The sequence below is a fragment of the Sceloporus undulatus genome, chromosome 2, assembly GCF_019175285.1.
Source record: "Sceloporus undulatus isolate JIND9_A2432 ecotype Alabama chromosome 2, SceUnd_v1.1, whole genome shotgun sequence".
Lineage (NCBI taxonomy): Eukaryota > Metazoa > Chordata > Lepidosauria > Squamata > Phrynosomatidae > Sceloporus > Sceloporus undulatus.
The window spans coordinates 42,200,313-42,218,854 of NC_056523.1; the positions used below are offsets into that span (position 1 = coordinate 42,200,313).

At 37.0% G+C, this 18,542-nt stretch overlaps 1 protein-coding gene across 1 annotated transcript in view; it reads left to right on the forward strand.

Annotated features, from left to right (window-relative positions):
- LOC121922547 (contactin-4-like) overlaps window positions 1–18,542 on the forward strand; it is a 418,703-nt gene that overhangs the window by 91,409 nt on the left and 308,752 nt on the right. Inside the window, 1 exon segment of the mRNA XM_042452129.1 lies at window positions 16,509–16,635. Within this exon segment, the coding sequence (XP_042308063.1) occupies window positions 16,509–16,635 (127 nt within the window).

Consider the following 18,542-nt stretch of genomic DNA (forward strand, 5'->3'; position numbering starts at 1 on the left):
ATTATTATTATTATTATTATTATTATTATTATTATTATTATTATTATTATCCTTTATTTATACAGTATAGCGCTGTAAATGTACATGAATCCCTTTACATTTATTTTTATTTTTTATTAAACTTTTGTATGTTTATAAATGATTTTATATTGTTTTAGTTGTGACTATTTTAATTGTTTTTCTTAAGATTGCACTGATGATTTTTTAATTGGTTTCCAGCTGTGAGCCAGAAAGGTGGCATATAAATAAAATAAAGAAAAATAAAGAAATAAACAAATTTGAGGTACTGCCATTCCCCACATGAATTTCCAACTTTTTGGGGGGTCTTTACTGATAACTTTTTAAGAAAGATAATATATTTTGAAAACTATATTATTGAGGTTTTCTAATGCTGCTTCATGGTCCAGCTTTAAAGCTATGGTCTTTAAGGAGCTCTTCAACTGTTTTCTCAGTCTGGACATAACAGAAAGCTGTGATTTAATAAACCATGGAAAAGGAGATACAACTTAGAATAAATTTCTATATTAGAAAATGTGAGGATTGAATAAGTGATACAAATGTAAATATAACAAATGAATGAATTTTTTAATGAAGAAAGAAAAAAGTAAGAAACTACACTGAATCTGAGTATGGAAGAGGATCAGAGAAGGAAAAAGGGAGCACTTGTTGAGAGCCATCCTCTTTCATTTGGTGGGACATTCCTGGAGTTATTTTTTTTATCACTTAAGGTCTATGAAATAGTGCAGTTATTAATCATACAGTGCAGTTAATAGCTCCACAGTTAATTAAAGGCAGCCTCTAGTTGGTGAATTAAAGGCTCTGCCAACTTTGCCATACCATATTTCTAAGAAATATGGTAGAGACAGACCATTATTCTTTCCTTTTAAAAAAACAATGATCCATAAATATGTTCTGGTGAAAATAGGTCATTGTCATTGATTTATATACAAAAAGCTTTGCTGCGTTCTCTCTGGTCTATTTCCTTTGTCTGTATCCACTAAGATCAGAGAGTATCTTTTTGAAGACTTTTTTTTTTAAACCTATTCATCATATATGATCTGGGACATGAAGAAAGATGCAAAAATTGGTCATTTCTCTGAGTTCTCTCAATGCAAAGGGCATGGTTTCTAATATAATTGTAAATTACAAAATTATTAGATTGTTATTAGTCCCAGGAATGGAGGACGGGCAGGAATCCCAGTTTTTAGAATGTGTCTCATTCTTAAAATAATTGATGTAGCTCCATGGATGGTGATTTTGGTGAATACTGAACATGATCTCAATTTATAAATTATACATTGGGTCAAAGATGCATTGCCCAGGGTATGTGTGCAAAACTGAACATTACCATGATTTCTGTTGTTGGTCACATTGTAGTACATGAAATGTCACTTGCTCTGATCTTATCCTTTTCTAAATTAGCCTCTACTTTGGAGTGAACAAATTGTCACCCTGGAGTCTCATGTGTACAGATGTTTCTGTGGCCCTCAACATCTCCAAAATCCCTGTACCAACCTTTTTGTGGCCAAAAAAAGAGGGTGAGCATCTCTTCCTGGACGGGTCAGGATGCAACAGTTTACCTTTTAAATAGGTGGCAAAGTATCCATGCATAATTTAATGGTTTCAAAATAATAAAACTTTTTGAGAGCCAGAAGTAGATTTCTAGACACTTTGGGGGTTTTGCTGTTTAATTTTTTGTTGTCCATATGGTCCGCTGGAGTGTCCCAGAGCATAAAAGTGGCCCATAGAGCTCCCACAGTTGTCCATCCCTGCTTTACATAATTCCAGTACCCTATTCCTAAAGAAGAATATTCCCAATTCTGTTAAAGCAGGTCCTCCAAGTGTTTTGAAGTTCATCTCCCAGAAGTCCCAGCAAGCTTGGCCAACAATCAGGAGTTCTGGAAACTGAAGTTCAAAACACCTGGAGGACCTAAATTTGGGAATCACTGTGTTAAACGGTCTTTAACTTTTTCTTGACATGATCTCAGTGACTAAGGCAAAATGCTACTCCCCACATTTTCCCATGAATAGCATTTGTGAGTCTCCCAAAGATATCAATGTGACTTCATTAAACATGAGCTATGGAAGTTGAGGGGCTGCTCCTTTTCTCCTTCCGGAACTTAATTCACATGAGAGACATCAATTCTCTCATTCTGACACTTCAGTTAGAAGTCTACTGCTCAGAAATTAAAGTGTGGGTATATATAAGAGCTTTATTTTATCATTTTACTATTACACTCAATCGTAGCCATATCAGAATACAGAGATTAAAATGCTGTGTCCAAGCAAATAGCCTATCCAGAAGCATCATCACATCAAAAGGATATTGTTCAAAAGGAGACAGACAAGTGTTTATTATGGCTGTTAATTTGGTGGCAAAGTGAAATAGCTATTCATGTGCACCAACACTATTATAACATTTTTATTTGGCTTTCAATTGCTGCATCTGCAGGAATCACTTTATAAAGACTGGCCTCCTGTAGCTGCAGACAAATTTGGAAACGAAACAGTGTGCATATAAATAAAAGACTCAAGTCAATAAATCGATGCAATGTGCTTCTCTAATTGTGAGGTGAAGCACAGGAGGACACTTCTGTTTTGACAAGTAGATCAGATAAAATGTCAGTATAGTTGCTTAATGGTTGTCCTATTACAATCTTCAAGGAAAATAGGAAAGTAAATTTGTAGCTGAGGTTACAAACCTGCAGTGTCCGAACAGAATATACTAAGTCAGTGATATATTCTCCTTAATGTTATGTTTTGCTTTCATGAACTCTCATTGCACTTTAAAATAGTGATGTTTGAATATTCAACAGCCACAAAGAAATATGGCTCTGTTGGTTAGCAGAAATTTGCAACACACTACAAATTTCTGCAGATTTTGCGCACAACCTACTGTACAAATGTATTCATCAGGTAGGGGTGGACTTGTTAATTTTGATTTTCCCCAGCTTCTCAATTTTTCCATTTTATATTAAAAAAAACCTGCAAGAGCATGTGTACATATTTCATGGACATTTATTCCTATTTTATTACTGTATTTTAATTCTGTCAAGGGCAGGTTTGCGGGACAAAATTATGGATTTTGATATGACTCTTTGGTAACTCGAGGACAAAACATAGGGACTTGTAACAAAGGGATATAAAGGATAAAGCAAGTGCCAAAGAACTTACAAAAATCTGGCACAAGTAACTATTTGAGCTCACCCTAAAGGCTGGATGGTGGAGGAAGGAACTATGGTAAATGGGGGCTGTGCAATGTGTGCGGGAGATGATCCAGCATGGGCGTGGCAAAAAAATGTGCAGATGTCAAAAAGGATGTAAAGGCAAGAGTTAAGATAGAGCATTAACTCTCATTTTAAAAAAAAAGGAACCGTTCCCTTCTCTGAGTAGAGTGGCAAAAGGTGAGAGCTTAGTCCATCCCAGGAGAACCTAAAAGAAGCATCAACCTCCTCTACTCTCTCAGTGCTCATTTGAGGGGAAGTGCCAAAGAGGTGCTGCTGCCACCATTTTCCTCATCAGGCATTCAAGATGGCTAGACGTGGTGTGGTAATAATGGAAATATCCTAGAATCGTACACATGAGTGATGTAGATAAAGACATCTTTCCATTCTGATGTGTAAATGCAGAGTAGAGCACTCACTTCTCAAGAGAACTCTTACTCTGAAGGATTATGGTGTCTGTCACATAGCAAGTCAATGAGAGAATGATACCTAACAAATCTATGTAGTCCTATAAGTTACAGAGAAAATTTTAGTTAATTAAAAGCTGTCACTTTGTTTTAATGAACAAAGCAATCCTTAGCTGCACCCTGTGGAGTGCTCCCAGTTTCATGGGTGCAAGTTTCATAGTGTAGGGACTATGGCAGAAACAGATAAACAGTTGAGCAGAGATACTCTCTTACTCTAGAAAAAACAGTAGTAAACAACTAAATACAGAATATAACAGCAGCACACGTACACATTTGCCAACAAATTGTCAAGTACAGAGGAGAAAATCACTAGGATGAATAAGTTTTGCATTATCAAGATTTTTCAAAATGGAAAAAAGTGGCATGGACCCACCTTTATACAAAGTATATATTTATTACTTTTTATTCATTATAAACAATTTATTTAATTTTACTTTAGTGATTTATTTTACTTTAGTTTGTGGAACAATTATCATATTACAACACAAGCAAATTAAAAGCAAGCAAGATCAGTAAAAATGTACAACACTCCTAGCAGCCGTTCAGTTGCCAAAAAGTTCACCCTCCAAGAATATCTGTTCCAAGAATAACTTTGGGGACAGTGTGAATGTTTTGTTTTCTACATTTATACACTGTCAGAAGTAATCACCAACTTTCTACCAGACTATTTAAAAAAGAATTTAGGCAGGGGATTTGATGAACAAATATTTGCAAATGAGCAGATAGTCACCAGTAATTCCGTAGGTAAATTGATGCTTTTGCTGGATATAGAAAAAGGTTGTAAATAATCAGTCTGATGCATTCTTCTAAGTGAATGACCTGGAAACTAATGTAAGTGACAGGAGTAAATGGAAAAAAGAATTGGATTTTATTATCTTGCTTAATATGTATCTTAGTATACTTGATTCATGTCATACTTGTATTTTTTTTCTCCAATCTAGATTAAACAAAGTCTGAAATGACTTGAAGGCACACAACAACAACAACAGAAAATTATGTATTGTGTATTTTACTATTTTTTACTGTAACCTGCCTCGATCTGCAGGGAGAAATGGGCTAAAATTATTATTATTATTATTATTATTATTATTATTATTATTTTACAGGATAAAGTGAAGCTCTGTTTTGTTTCTTTCCTAGGCAGAGCTATTTATACTGTGCAATCTATGTTCTGTTATTATTTACCCTAAACATGGTAAACTGGCCTGCTTGTTTAGATAGTCCCAACTACAGTAGACTCACTGAATCAAATGTTCAATGATGAAACAATATTTATATAAATCCAGTTGATTCAGTGAATCTGAGTATAGTCAGACCAACAAAAGAATACAACCCAGAGTATTTAGCTCTGCCTCTGAGGTCACATAGCTCTTCCCATCCCATCACATGAGGGCTGACTCTCTTTCTTTGGAGGTCTTTAAACAGGTTGGATGGCCATCTCATAGACGATAGATTGAATTCACTGGTTCTACGATTCTATAAGAGAGAACCCAGATAGTCATAAGGCTACTGGGCTGTTGTCTTATAGTTGAGAACAGTGCCTCCCAATCTATCTCATTGGGGAATTGGCAAAAAAAAAAAAATCATTGTGCCAGTGGCTGGTACCATATTTGGCTTCAATTGTTTGGTTACATTTGTTTTCTTTCCTGGGAATTCAGTAGGCACTATCAGCCAAAAAGCTTGTGGACAAGCAGCATTTCACGGGCCACCACGTTCGATAACACTGGTTTAGAGAAGGCCTAGGTCCAAGATACACTGCCAAAATAATCCTGTTTGAAACCACTTTAACTGCCCAGCCTCAGTGCTAGGGCATCCTGAGAATTGTAGTTTATTGTGGCATTAGAGCTGTCTGACAGAGAAGGCTAAATGTCTCACAAAACTACAGTTCCCAATATTTCCTGGCATTGAGCCAGGGCAGTTAAAGCGGTCACAAACTGGATTATTTCGGCAGTGTGTTTTAGACTCTAAATTCAGGTTTAGACCTTGTAACAGAGATTAGCAGAGAGGCTGTATCAGCACTGCGGAAATAATGCTGTCTGAGAACACTGACTGCCATGTCTCAAGGCTATAGGATTCTGGGATTCATAGGCGCGTTACAGACAGGCCCTTCCGGCGCCCTCGTCACATGCTAGGGGTTGGCCGACAACCTAGCGTCCACACCAGCCTCACTCCTAGCACATGATGGGGGCATAATAATGGCAGCGCCCTATATACATGGGTGCCACCATTATTACGTGCCGGAAGCATAGCGTCCGCACGTCGTGCCCTGGATATGACGCTGTGAGTGCGCGCCTCACAGCGTCACATCCAGGGCACAAGAAGAAGCACCATTTCGGTGCTTCTTTTTAGTTGCGCCGGGAAACCTCGCGGTCTGGCCGCTGGGGCTTCTCGGCGCAGCTAATGACGGCGCAGGGAGAGCGCCGCTTTTCGGTGCTCTGTAACGCGCCATAGTTTGTTGTGGCGCAAGAACTCTCTGACAGGGAAGGCTAAACATCTCATAAAACTACAAATCCCAGATTTATTTTTACAGTGCAGATGCAGCTGTACTCTGTATAGCTGAGGCAAGCAGAATCGAGGTGGAGAAAATAAGTAGAATTTTGAAATCAAAGATTCAAACTAGAATAAGATTGAAAGAAACAGAGAGTTAAGAAATTAAGTGTGATGGAACCTGTTAAGACCTAGCATAAGGAAATGTACAAGAGGAATCAACCATTGAAGAAAAAGGATAATACTTGAACTCTCTAGCCCCCTGTTTCTACTGGTTTAGTTCTCCTGTAAAGGAACATTTGTTGTTGTGTCCACAGAGCAAATCTGTGAGATTGTTGTTGTGTGCCTTCAAGTCGTTTCTGACTTAGGGTCACCCTAAGGAAAAATGATCACAGGGTTTTGTTGCCAAGATTTGTTAAGAGGGGTTTTTGCTGTTGCCTTCCCTTGAAGATGAGGACAGTTTAAATAAAAGAGATTAACATGGATTAACATGGGAGAAAGGTTACAATTCACTTGTCCATTCCTTGGATTCATTCCAATTCCTACACCAATTCCTTTTAAAGGTAACATGACACCTGCTTCAAGGACTAGTTCAGATTATTTGTTGAATTCTTTCATTTCAGCAATCTGGTTTAACCTGACATATTTTTCTTGCACTAGCAGGAGCAGCAGATGCTTTTTTAAAAAATAAACGGGATGCATTTATGTTTCCTTATGAATGGCATATCAAAGTCTAGACAAAAATAAGTACAGCTCTGCAAAACCAAGTTGTTTTCCCAAGCATAATTTAGGAAAATTCCTTCAACAGTTAGTAACTAAATTATTAAGTATTAATTACAACACATTTTAAAATAATCACAATGGTAAAGTGGGGCTTTTTATGACTAGTCTAGAGACTAGCTAAAACAGTCTAAGTTCACCTTCCCCAAAATCTACTTTCCCCAATGGAATGAGAGATTTTTCTACAGGAGTCCTCCAGAAATAATTCCCAGAACCATTGCCCTGCATGATTACCAGCAGCCTCGGATCTAATTCATTCATACAGAAGAGTAAAGTGATGACCACTTTCTTAAGGTGTCACTACTTAAGACTGCTGATGAAGAATGACATATTTTAATGCTTTCCCATGGAACCTAAACTTCATCTCATGTGGATATTTAGTAGAGCAGGGACAGCATCAATATTACCTCCACTTCCCTCAGAGTAAAATCTCTTGACAAGGGGAAGGATGAGTGAATTTGCTGTGTACCCTGGAAATACAGATTTTTCTACATGAGAGACTTGCAGGGTTGATAAAAGATTGCTCCATCCTGCTGGGTAGAGATCAGGTCCTCCTTTTTTAAAACATGCTGTTCGGAAGGTGAATGAATTTTTGAATATGGCTTGATTGGCTTTGATTTCCTTTCTTCATGTTTGATGGAGAATCACAAGTGAAGCTAAATTCCCGCCTCATCACTGCAGCTGGCACCTGGACAAGAGTTTCTTTTTCCACCCCCAGTGGGAAAGAATATGTGTCAAGCAATGTGTATCCTACCCTTATTGCCAAATATTGATCAGAAATAGTGGCAAGGATCCCCACCATTGCCACTGGCCTTCCAAGTAAGGAATAGAAATTGTGGCGGGGTGGGGTTGGGAATCCCAGTGTTATATATGATAGGATATAACAGCGAGATCCCAGTGCATATTGCTCACCCTCTCATTTAGGAAGGCTAGCGGCACATAGGACAATCTCTCTGCACTGGAGGTGTGTGGGTTGGGAAGGGGCTTAAAGGAGCAAACGAATGGCATTTAGTAGTTTATAATTCAATTTGTGTTCACATTCAGATTTTAAAGAAGATATCTAAGGAACTGAACTGTATGCCCAAAATAGAGTCAGGACTTTCTATAGTTTCTTAAAAATTCAGATAAAAACCACCCCAGTAGCATGGAAGCCACCAGCCACCACTGAGCAGGGAATACCGCCATACTCTCCATAGGCCCTATGGGGAACATCCAGGGGCTGAATTAGGATCACTGGGCAAAATCTCTCTTTATTGTGCTAAAGAACAGAATACTAGCATCATATAGCACCTCCTTTTTCTAACTCCACCACTTCACAAAAATCAAGTGATATCTTGTTGACCTTCTCTGTAACATGACAGCTTATGTTTTACTAGGTCCCACACCTTTTTCCATTTGAGATTCCTTTAACTGCTGTGTGAAGGTGAGAGGTTCATCAAGAGTTGTTTTATCTCAACATAACAACTCCTAAAGAAGAAAATCTGATTTTGTTGGTCACTCCCTGTCATGAAGCTAAACTTGAAAAGACTAGAAAGCTAATTAAAGTTCAAGTAACATTAAGTAGCTTGAAACAATTAAGCTGCAATTATTTTCAAAGATTCTTCATGTCGTTCTTTTATTATTTCCCTACCCTAAATTTGTAAACCAATTATGTTTTCATGGAGAATGCTTCCCTCTTTGTTTCTTCTCCTGGACATTAATGAAAGATAAGATGTCCTTGAAGATTCACAACTATAGCAAGCATATTTTTTTCTTTCCATATTTGATGTGTTTAAAATATTTTGGAATGTGATAACAGAGAGCTGGAAGAATGAACGTTTACTCAGGATTCCCAGTTATTTCACGTCTTGCTCTCCTAAAAATATGCATATGATTGCAGTTTTAGATCCTACACCCCATTCTGTTTTGGAAGATTTAATATAGCTGACAATCTCAGGGTGTAATATGTATTTTTAATCAGTGGTGCCCTTCAAGCTGTCCTATCTATGTGTGCTTTTAGTTCTTCACATGGTACGTTTTTATCTTACAAAAATACCAAGTATCAGTTTGCTATACCTTTCCAGTTGTATTATAAATTGTAGATAGCATGAATTCCCTGAGCAGAAAACAAGGGCATTTTTTTTTTTAAAAATGGTGTGGACTGGATAGAATCCAAAAATCTTCAGTTTAGTTGTTAGCTTTTCCCCACAGTGAGAAATATTCAATTAGGTCTCCTCTCAAATTGGCCATAACTTTCAATTAAAATAAATGAAGTTTCATTTTGCTAACAATATCAATCAGCACATCTAACGAAGAGTTACAGCAGAAATGGTTCACCTGCTTACTTAATATTAGAAGGCTCAGTTGCAGTGTATTGTAGGTCCTTCTGAAGGTTTTGACTGAGTGAAATATGGGAAACCTATTGCAATTTTTATGTGAAGATTTTTTATCCACAGATGGCTAGTGAATTCTGGTAATTGCAATCCATTTATTATTATTATTATTATTATTCCCCACCCTTCTCCCAAGGCTGGGATTCAGGGCTGCTTACAACATTAAAAAAACACCATACAGTTAAAAACATACAAAATATTACATTTGGAAGTGTTCTCATGTTAAGGAAGGCTGCTTTGTAAGAAAGATCTATTCTATGTCATCATCTCTTTTCCCCCCCATTCCCTTGTATTTCAGTGACAAAATGTCTGTGCTTGAGAGAATTCAGTTCAATAAGCTACTTACATTTTCAGCTTCTAGCAATATCTCAGCTCAAAATCTCTGCCCCATCTGATGGTTCACCTTTGTGGAGAAAAGATACTCTAGGGGAGATCGCCATATTTTACTGGTTAGTGTTCCCATTGATTGTGTCATAAACCTGCAAGGTTGACCCTGCCATGGGAAAGTGTAGTACTGGTCCATTAGAAGACAGAGATATCATATGGACCATGGGGCATATGGATTGAGATGTTCCATGGTCCATATGATAATAGATTCAAATTACAAATTAGAAGATTATGAATGAATACTAGAACTTCCTGGAGTTAAAAACTGTTCAACACTGAAACCAGACTACCTTGGAAGGTAGTTAACTTTACTTTGCTGGAGTTTTTTACGCAGAGGTTCATTTACCAGGCTTGCTTTTCAGGTTGATTTGCTGTATTAATGACAAGGAGTTGAACTAACTAACCCTTGGGGCTCCTTTCAGCTCTGTAGTAGTCTGACATGAGCTGACAAAGTAATTTACTGAAATGGCTATATATTTGAACATTATTTAGTATAGATATGTGTATTCTTGTAAAAATTGATTTTAAAGAAAATCCTATAATTATCAGAAGAACTGAGAAAAATGTCATTTCGGTGAAGTTTAAATATTTTAAACCTACTATTACATAAATATGCTTGGTTTTTTTTTTAACTTAAAAACCACATTGTATTTTGCCCTGAAAAAAAATAGCACAGCATTGCATACTTTGGGCCATTTCATGGACAGCTGCATAATTTTTTTCCCCTTTTTGGGTTTCTTTAAATGTTGTGAGTTCATTTTATAGTTGCCAAATTCAATTTTTAAGAAACTAAAACACACACAATTGCACGTCTTACCATCCTCTCTCTTTATGGGATCCAAAGACCAATTTTATCTCATGCATTCATAGCTGAATGTTTTGAGTTCTTTGCTCCAGATGGCCAACAGGTGCACACAGTGTATGGCTATTGTATTATTTCTGATTTGCACCATCTGAGAGTTTAACACACACACCCCAACTGAATAGAATAATACACCAGCAATTTTCTAGCAAAAGGAGTGTATGGGCTGCCGACTAAACTGATTATGAACTTGGTTATCTTGACTACACAGTGGTAGTAATTAAATGGGCTGGGGAAACAAGGAAAAGAATAACCAGTTAAATAATGCTAATGGTGCATTGTTGTCATTTCTCCCACTTCATCCTTTCCTTTTCCTTTTCTGCTAACAGCTGCTCCCAGATTTTCTCATTTTCTTTAGCCCATGTAATTTATTTTTTTCAGACCAAGTAATAATTTTAATGGTTTCTTTTTGTCTTCCTGAGAGAAAAGATCTTCTTTGTTTAAAAGGCAACTATTAAAAGGTGTCTGTTGCTAGCATTTTAATATGGAGACAATGACCTGATCTACTGAACTTCAGTCAAGTGTTTTTGATGTGATTCCCTCTCCCCCACATGCTGTTTATGTGTTTGACACAAGTTAATTGACTTCCTATAACTAAGACCTTTATAGGTTTTTGAATCCTAGAATTGTTATGAGCGATTGCCTTCCTAGTCACTCATGATGGTCGCAGGATGATATATGGCAGAGAAGTCTTGAAATTGGTTCCACTGTTTCTGTAGTTAATTTAAAGAATTGGCACTGACATGCCAGAAGTTAGATTCCTAGATAATTCACACTACGTACTATTCTGTATGATACAGTCTACCTCTTCATACGTCATCCAAGTGCAGCGGTTACAAATGTTGGTACTACAAATGTTAGTATGCCATCTATAAAGAAACAACTCAGAGAAGGTCAGTCACATAGGGCATTCCCAATTAACTGAGATATAGTCTGGTAGGATACCTTTACTGGGAATTAATCACAGATCTGATGACTGATGGTAGTCATCTTTAAAATAGTTTTGACTTGGTAGCATTTTCCATTTTTTATGGAGTTTTCCATAAAAAACTCCAGCAAAGTAAAGTTTGACATCAGGGTACAATCCATAGAGCCAAGAATGTTGATGTACATGATATGAGTCCATCTTCTTTTTCTTTTTTAAATAACTGTGGGACAGGAAAAAAATCTTTCTGTGCTGCTTGCCAACCTCTTTTGAATAGCCTCCTAAGGGAGTTAGAATTACTTGGTAAGGTTTTATGCATTTGTTTGGGAAAGTTCTATCAAATATGATGGGCTTATCTCTGAGCAACCATCCTTATAATTGTGTGGAATAAGGAGTTATTTCATTATGAAAATACTGCAGAAAAAGAGCCAGTAGAGAGCATAGAGAACCAGTTGTGTTGCACTTACGCTTTAGTAATTCAAGAATTATTTCTTCACTGACATTTCCTTCTGAAAGTCATAGCAAAATGAGAGATGAAACAACATTGGCATATTTAGATCTGTTACACAGTTATCAGTCAGTAATGGATGTTTCCATAAAATTTTCTGATTTTATTTTAACACCTTGAGCCTTCCAACCATTCTTTTCTTGTTTTTCATTCTTTGTTTCCCATTATCACCAATATGCCAGTATGTCACCATATTCAAGCTCCAGCAGCTCTGCAACTATATCTGCTTTGGCCAATTGATATGAGGAATTGATATCTGCAATATCTGTAATATCTCAGCAATATGTATCTTTATCATTTATTAAACTGTTTGCTTTTAATACTCTATATATTACTGTATATAATATACTGTATATATTACTGAAAGACTACTCTGGAATGTGAATGTCTGTCACTTATTTCCTAAGTGTTTATTCTCCTTTATATCCCCTTTTGTCACTTACTGTTATATAGTAATCACTCAAATTGCCCTGCTAAAATAGTAGTAAAATATACACTTCATTTTTACCTTCTCTTTTTTTTCTTTATTGAAGCTTCATGTCAAAACAATGTTATCTGTCTTCCAACCTTTCCATTAATTAGAATAAACTCTATTAGAAACTCACTCATTTTGTACAATGTAAAAAAGGCAAGATCCTTCATTTGTTGTAATCTATGAGGAATATTTACCAGCTTGATTAATTTAATGCACTTTTCTATAATCCTTTTTATTTCTGCAAACTGGCAAACACATCCTGTTGTTTTTACTTTTGTTGTTGTTGTGTGTCTTCAAGTCATTTCCGACTTAGGGAGACCCTAAGGCAACCTTATCACAGGGTTTCTTTGCAAATTTCTTCAGAGCCATCCTCTGAGGCTGAGAGAGTGTGACATGCCTAAGGTCATTCATCATAGGTCTTTCAATAAGAATGCACTCAGAAGTTTATGAAAGTTTGGTGATTTGGATTGCTTCTGGAATGTTTTCTCTCCATTGTTCAAGTCTGAAATGCCTATCTGGAGATTTAGTTGCTGGTCACAAGAGCTTTAAGCTAAAACCTGCAAGTAGTTTTGTCCCAAGAGCCAGTAAGGTGTAGTGGTCTGAGCATTTGACCATGACTCTGGAGACCAGGATTCAAATCCCACTCAGTCATGGAAACTCATTAGCAAGTCACATAATCGCAGTCTCAGAGGAAGAAAGGTAAAGCTCCTCTGAAAAAATCTTGCCCCAAGTTAGGGTCAAATTTACAGTCACCCTAAGTCTGAAACAACTTGAAGGCACACAACAACAAAGTTTGGTTCTACCCTTTTGGCTCTTTTTTTTTTTTTTGCCATCCATGATTGGCATTATTGGCTGTTTAGGCTCAATTTGGGGGGAAAGATGGGGTATAAATAGAGAAATTTCCAATATTTTCTCTGGAATTGCATTGGACCTTGGGGTAAAAAAAGATTTTTCACCATTGCACCCTTATCAGATAAAAAAATAGGATTTCTGGCACTGACTTGAAGGGTGTTTAGATGAATGTGCAGAGAGCAAGAGTATGCTGTCTTGGAGCTTGACAATGCTTTATCTAAATGGCTTTAGAACTTGACTTAGTCACAAGAAAGTAAAACCATTGGATTCATATCCAGAAATTCCTGCTTCTCAAGGATCCATAGTTTTCACACTGTGGCTGTGCCCCAGAATGGAAGCCTGTTTTGGTACTCCATGGCAATAGCCTGCTGTGGTTGTGCCACATCTCCAAAATGGAAGTTGCCTAAAAGGAGTAGAGACCTATCTTCTGTTAATAGGTTTAATCCCCTTTTAAATCCATCTAAATTAGCACATCTTATAGTAATGAATTACATAAATTGATTTGGTGTTGTGTAAACAGGACTTTATTTTGTCTATCCTGAAATGATTATTGTTCCATTTATTTGGGTGGTCCTTAGTTCCAATAGTCTAAAATAGTGAGTTCTACAAGATTTCTCTATACTGTGCAGATTGTTACCAATATTATTATCTTTCTAAATTTATTGCCTCTAAGTATATTGAGGAATGGAAACCATTGATAAATTACATAAAGGAAAAAATGGGGGAAATATATATTTCTGCATTTTAAAACTGATAATTAATAGCTAGGATAAAGACAGTACATATTTGGAAGTCATGGAAATGAAGGGGAAAGACAATGAAACAATTAGAACTTTTAGGAATCAAAGGGTGTATAGTACTATATTACTGATATTCCAAAAACCAATAATAGTTTAGTTACTTTTATTACACTTATGAATAATTTTGGTATGAGAAGTTTAGAGGTTTAGAAAGATGGAAAGAAATTTAGATTTATAGGTAAAGGCCAAAAAATAAGAACAAAAGGAAATTGGGAAAATAATAAGAGTCAAACTGCTGAAGGTAGAAAATGCTTTTATTCTCTCTAAAAACAACTATACGTTAAAGGACTTTACAATGTGCATGTTAATTTTAGTGTTGAAAGTAATAACAATACATTTTATATAACTGTAATTTTATTTAATCCTAACTACTTTAATCTAAATTTATACAAAAGAGGAATCATTCATGTGATCATTTAGTTACTCATCTTTGCAAACTTTCCAGAAAAGAATAACCTGAATTGTATATGCTAAATGGGGATTATGCTGACAACTCTTCTCTTCTAATCTACAAGTACATTTCTTTTTTACAGATTTTGTTTTTCTATATATTCTCATTGTTGTATTTTCTGAGTCTGAGCAAGGCTTTTACTTCATAAAATTTTCTTTGTAGCTTCCTTAATTTTTTTTTTTATTAATCAGATGGACCTTTCCTGATATGTAATAAATAATAATATTTTTTTTCTATCCCGCTTTTTGGCAGGCAATAAAAGCGGCATACAACAAGCTAAAATACACCCATATATACATAGTACCCCCCTTAAAAAAAGATTAAACAATATTAAAACTAACATGCTAAAATCCAATTAATCCAATTAATACTAACCATGGGCAGAGTTCGATAAATGAGAAGTCTTATTCATGGCCAAGTATTTTATTCCGGGAAGGCCTGCTGGAAGAGATCTGTCTTAATGGCTTTTTTGAAGCTCTGTAGATTGGTAATTTGACGGATCTTGTCCAGCAGGCCATTCCATAAGTTGGGAGAGGCTGCAGAAAATGTCCTCTGGGAGGTTGCCATCAGTCTAGTCTTTAAGGGCTGTAGTAAGTCGATTCCTCCCAGAGGACCTGAGTGTACGGGGCAGATTATATGGAAGGAGGCAATCCCTTAGATAGGTTGGGCCCAAGCCATGTAGGGCTTTAAAGGTGATAACCAACACCTTGTACTGTGCCCGGAAACTAATAGGCAGCCAGTGGAGTGACTTCAGTATTGGTGTTATACGGTCACTCCTTGCTGTTCCTGTGACCAACCTGGCTGCCATATTCTGTACCAACTGGAGTTTCCAGACTAGGCACAAGGGTAGCCCCATGTAGAGCGCATTGCAAAAATCAAGTCTTGAGGTTACCAACACATGTACTATGGTTTTGAGGTCACCCCGTTCCAGGAAAGGGCGCAGCTGGTGTATCAGCCGAAGCTGATAACAGGCGCTCTTGACCGTCGCATTCACCTGATTCCTCATTTGAAGCGACGGATCAAGAAGCACCCCTAGACTGCGAACACAGTCCTTTGAGGAGAGCGTGAGCCCCTCTAGGACTGGAGGTTGCAGCCCAATACCTGGTTTGGGCTATCGTAAGTACCTCCATTTTGTCTGGATTCAACTTGAGCTTGTTTTCCCTCATCCAATCCATTACTGCCTGAAGACACTGGTTGAGGGGAGAGATGCCATTTGTCGTTGTCGCTGATGACCGGGACATGGAGAAATATATTTGGGTGTTGTCAGCATACTGATAACACCCAGCTCCATATCCACGGATGATTTCTCCCAGCAGCTTCATATAAATGTTAAATAGCATCGGGGACAGGCTGGCCCCTTGAGGGACACCACAATTAAGCTCTGTTTTTGAAGAGCAACTGTCCCCGAGCATCACCCTCTGGAACCTGCACGAGAGGAAGGAACGGAACCACTGCAATGCAGTACCTCCAAATCCTAACTCTCTCAGGTGCTCCAAGAGGGTGCCATGGCCTGTTGTATTGAATGCCGCTGAGAGGTCTAGAAGCACCAACGGTACGCTCCCTCTGTCATTAGTGGCATTGTGACATTGGTAGAAGATATAAGCCTTTCCCAAATGCAATTGCACTTTGTGAAATGCACACATGGAGGACAGGATTACATGAACCCCTTTCCTTGCATGTTTCCAGCAGCATCTACACATGGAGAATGACTTTCTGAAATAGATAACCTCTTCTCTCCATGTGATTTTAAGTATCTGAGATTCTTGGATCAAGTTCTTTAATTCATCTTTGTGTCCTCCCTGTATTTTAACTGAGTAAGATGCTTCACATATTGTGAAATGTCTTCTCTGTAAGTGATAGTAAGTTGGCTTTTCAGCTGTATGAAATACAAGTAAATGTATTATTCTGTATATTGCAGATGATAATACGCTGCATGGACCAGTTTTCATCCAGGAACCAAGCAGTGTTGTTTTTGCACTGGATTCTGAGGAGAAGAAAGTCAAACTGAACTGTGAAGTCAAAGGAAATCCTAAACCAACTATAAGGTCTGTTGCACAGCTATAATGTCTTTAGCATTGTTGTTTATAAATAAATTGAATGATTTTTTTAAAAAAAAAACCCTTGAGATTATAGGTTTTAGTGGAATGACCATAAATTTGGATTATTCTTGTATTTGTTATCCTACAAATCTGTGAACTTGAAGTCACAGACAAGAAAATCAGTGAGAAAAATACTGCTACATTATGCTTACACAGAAAAAAAAAATAAGAGTCTGTTAAGTTAACTGTATTCAGAATGAAGGGCGAGGAGTATTTTAGTTTCATTAATTCTATCCTAACATTTAAAGTTAAACCAGTTAGCTGCTCTAAAGACTTCACCATCATGCAGATAAAAATATTCCATCCATGATTTCATGTCTCCTTCCCCTCCATGTCCCAGTTTGGACTTTAGCACATGGGGGAAAGCAGGGCTTTAAGCTGTCATTATCCATGAAAGTCGTGCAGTCATGGTGAAGATTTTCACATGATGTCGCATTTAAAGAGGACTTATCCCTGAAATAACTAGATAATAACCAGCAACAAATCATGCACGAGGAAATATTGTGAATGATTTGTTGTTGTTTATTACCTGGTTATTTTCAAGATAAGTCCTCTTTAATCACAATATGTGTGAAAATCTTCTCCAGGATAAACTTTCCCTGATCTATAATAAGAAATGAGTGAAGTTACAAAGTTGCAAAGAAATACACACAGAATACAGAAACAAAATCTTATGGAATGAAAGCCAGACTCACTCACACAACTCGATTGACGGTATCCCATACTAACATTTTAAATATCTCACATCTCATACCTGAGATACTACTTTGAAAAACAAAGCCAACAAATAACATTATCTCTGGAATACAAATGCAAATCACTGTGTTGTCCAGTATCTTATTCCTTTCTGGGGTGTCATCACTCAACTGCTATTAAGTTCCTGTTTTATGTCCCCTTCTCCTCCCAATTGCTTCCATGAATTCCTTCTATTTCTCAGACTGTTCTCTCTGAAAGACAAAAGGAAAATAAAGACATCCTGAGATAAAATTGGAAACATTTTTTTAAAACTTTCAGAACACCAAACACACATTCGTTGGTTACAGGAAAAGAAACAAAAATAACAACCAAGATGAAATATATCCCTTGAGCAATGCTTGAGGGCCAGCATGACATAGTGGTTTGAATGGTGGACTAGTATTTGCCAAGAAAACACAGTGATAGGATCACCTGACAAAGTCAGAAATGAAGGCACACAACAGCAGCAATGCTTACATTAAAATGTTGTTCCACATTGGCCAAAGAGCTTTATCTCTGTGCAAATGGCATATGTATTGGGTGCTGGCAAGAGGTGCACTTCACCAGTAGATCTTTCTGCTTCCTTTTTATGAGGTTTACTGCTGTTTCATATCCACATCAGAGTACCACACTATTCCAGCCAAGATTACCATATTATTTAAGTCCCTCTACCTCTTGCTTGATGTATGGAACAGCAAAAGCAGCATCAGTCCCTGTTAGAAGATAGATGAACTGGGTTTTTTTCCCTGTTTAAATATATTAGTCTTGTAAACAAAGATTCATATATCCATCTGTCCATGTTAAACCTTTTGAAGCTGACGTTAATAATTAGGCACACAGAGACATGCATATATTATTTCTTAACTAGGTTTATAATATTTTTAAATCCCTGCTTGGATTAAGAGATATCAAATGAAAGCAAAAGAATTTGATTAGGTGGAAGAATGGTTGAGCTATATTTGGATTATGTAATACTGCATTGAAATCCTCCTTAACCCCCCAAAGTCAGTTATACATATTTGAAACTACAAGTGAAAGAGGAAAAAATATTTTTATATACCATTATCTACTTCTGGCCCCAAAATAACACTTGCTCATCCCATTCCTTCCCTTTTCTT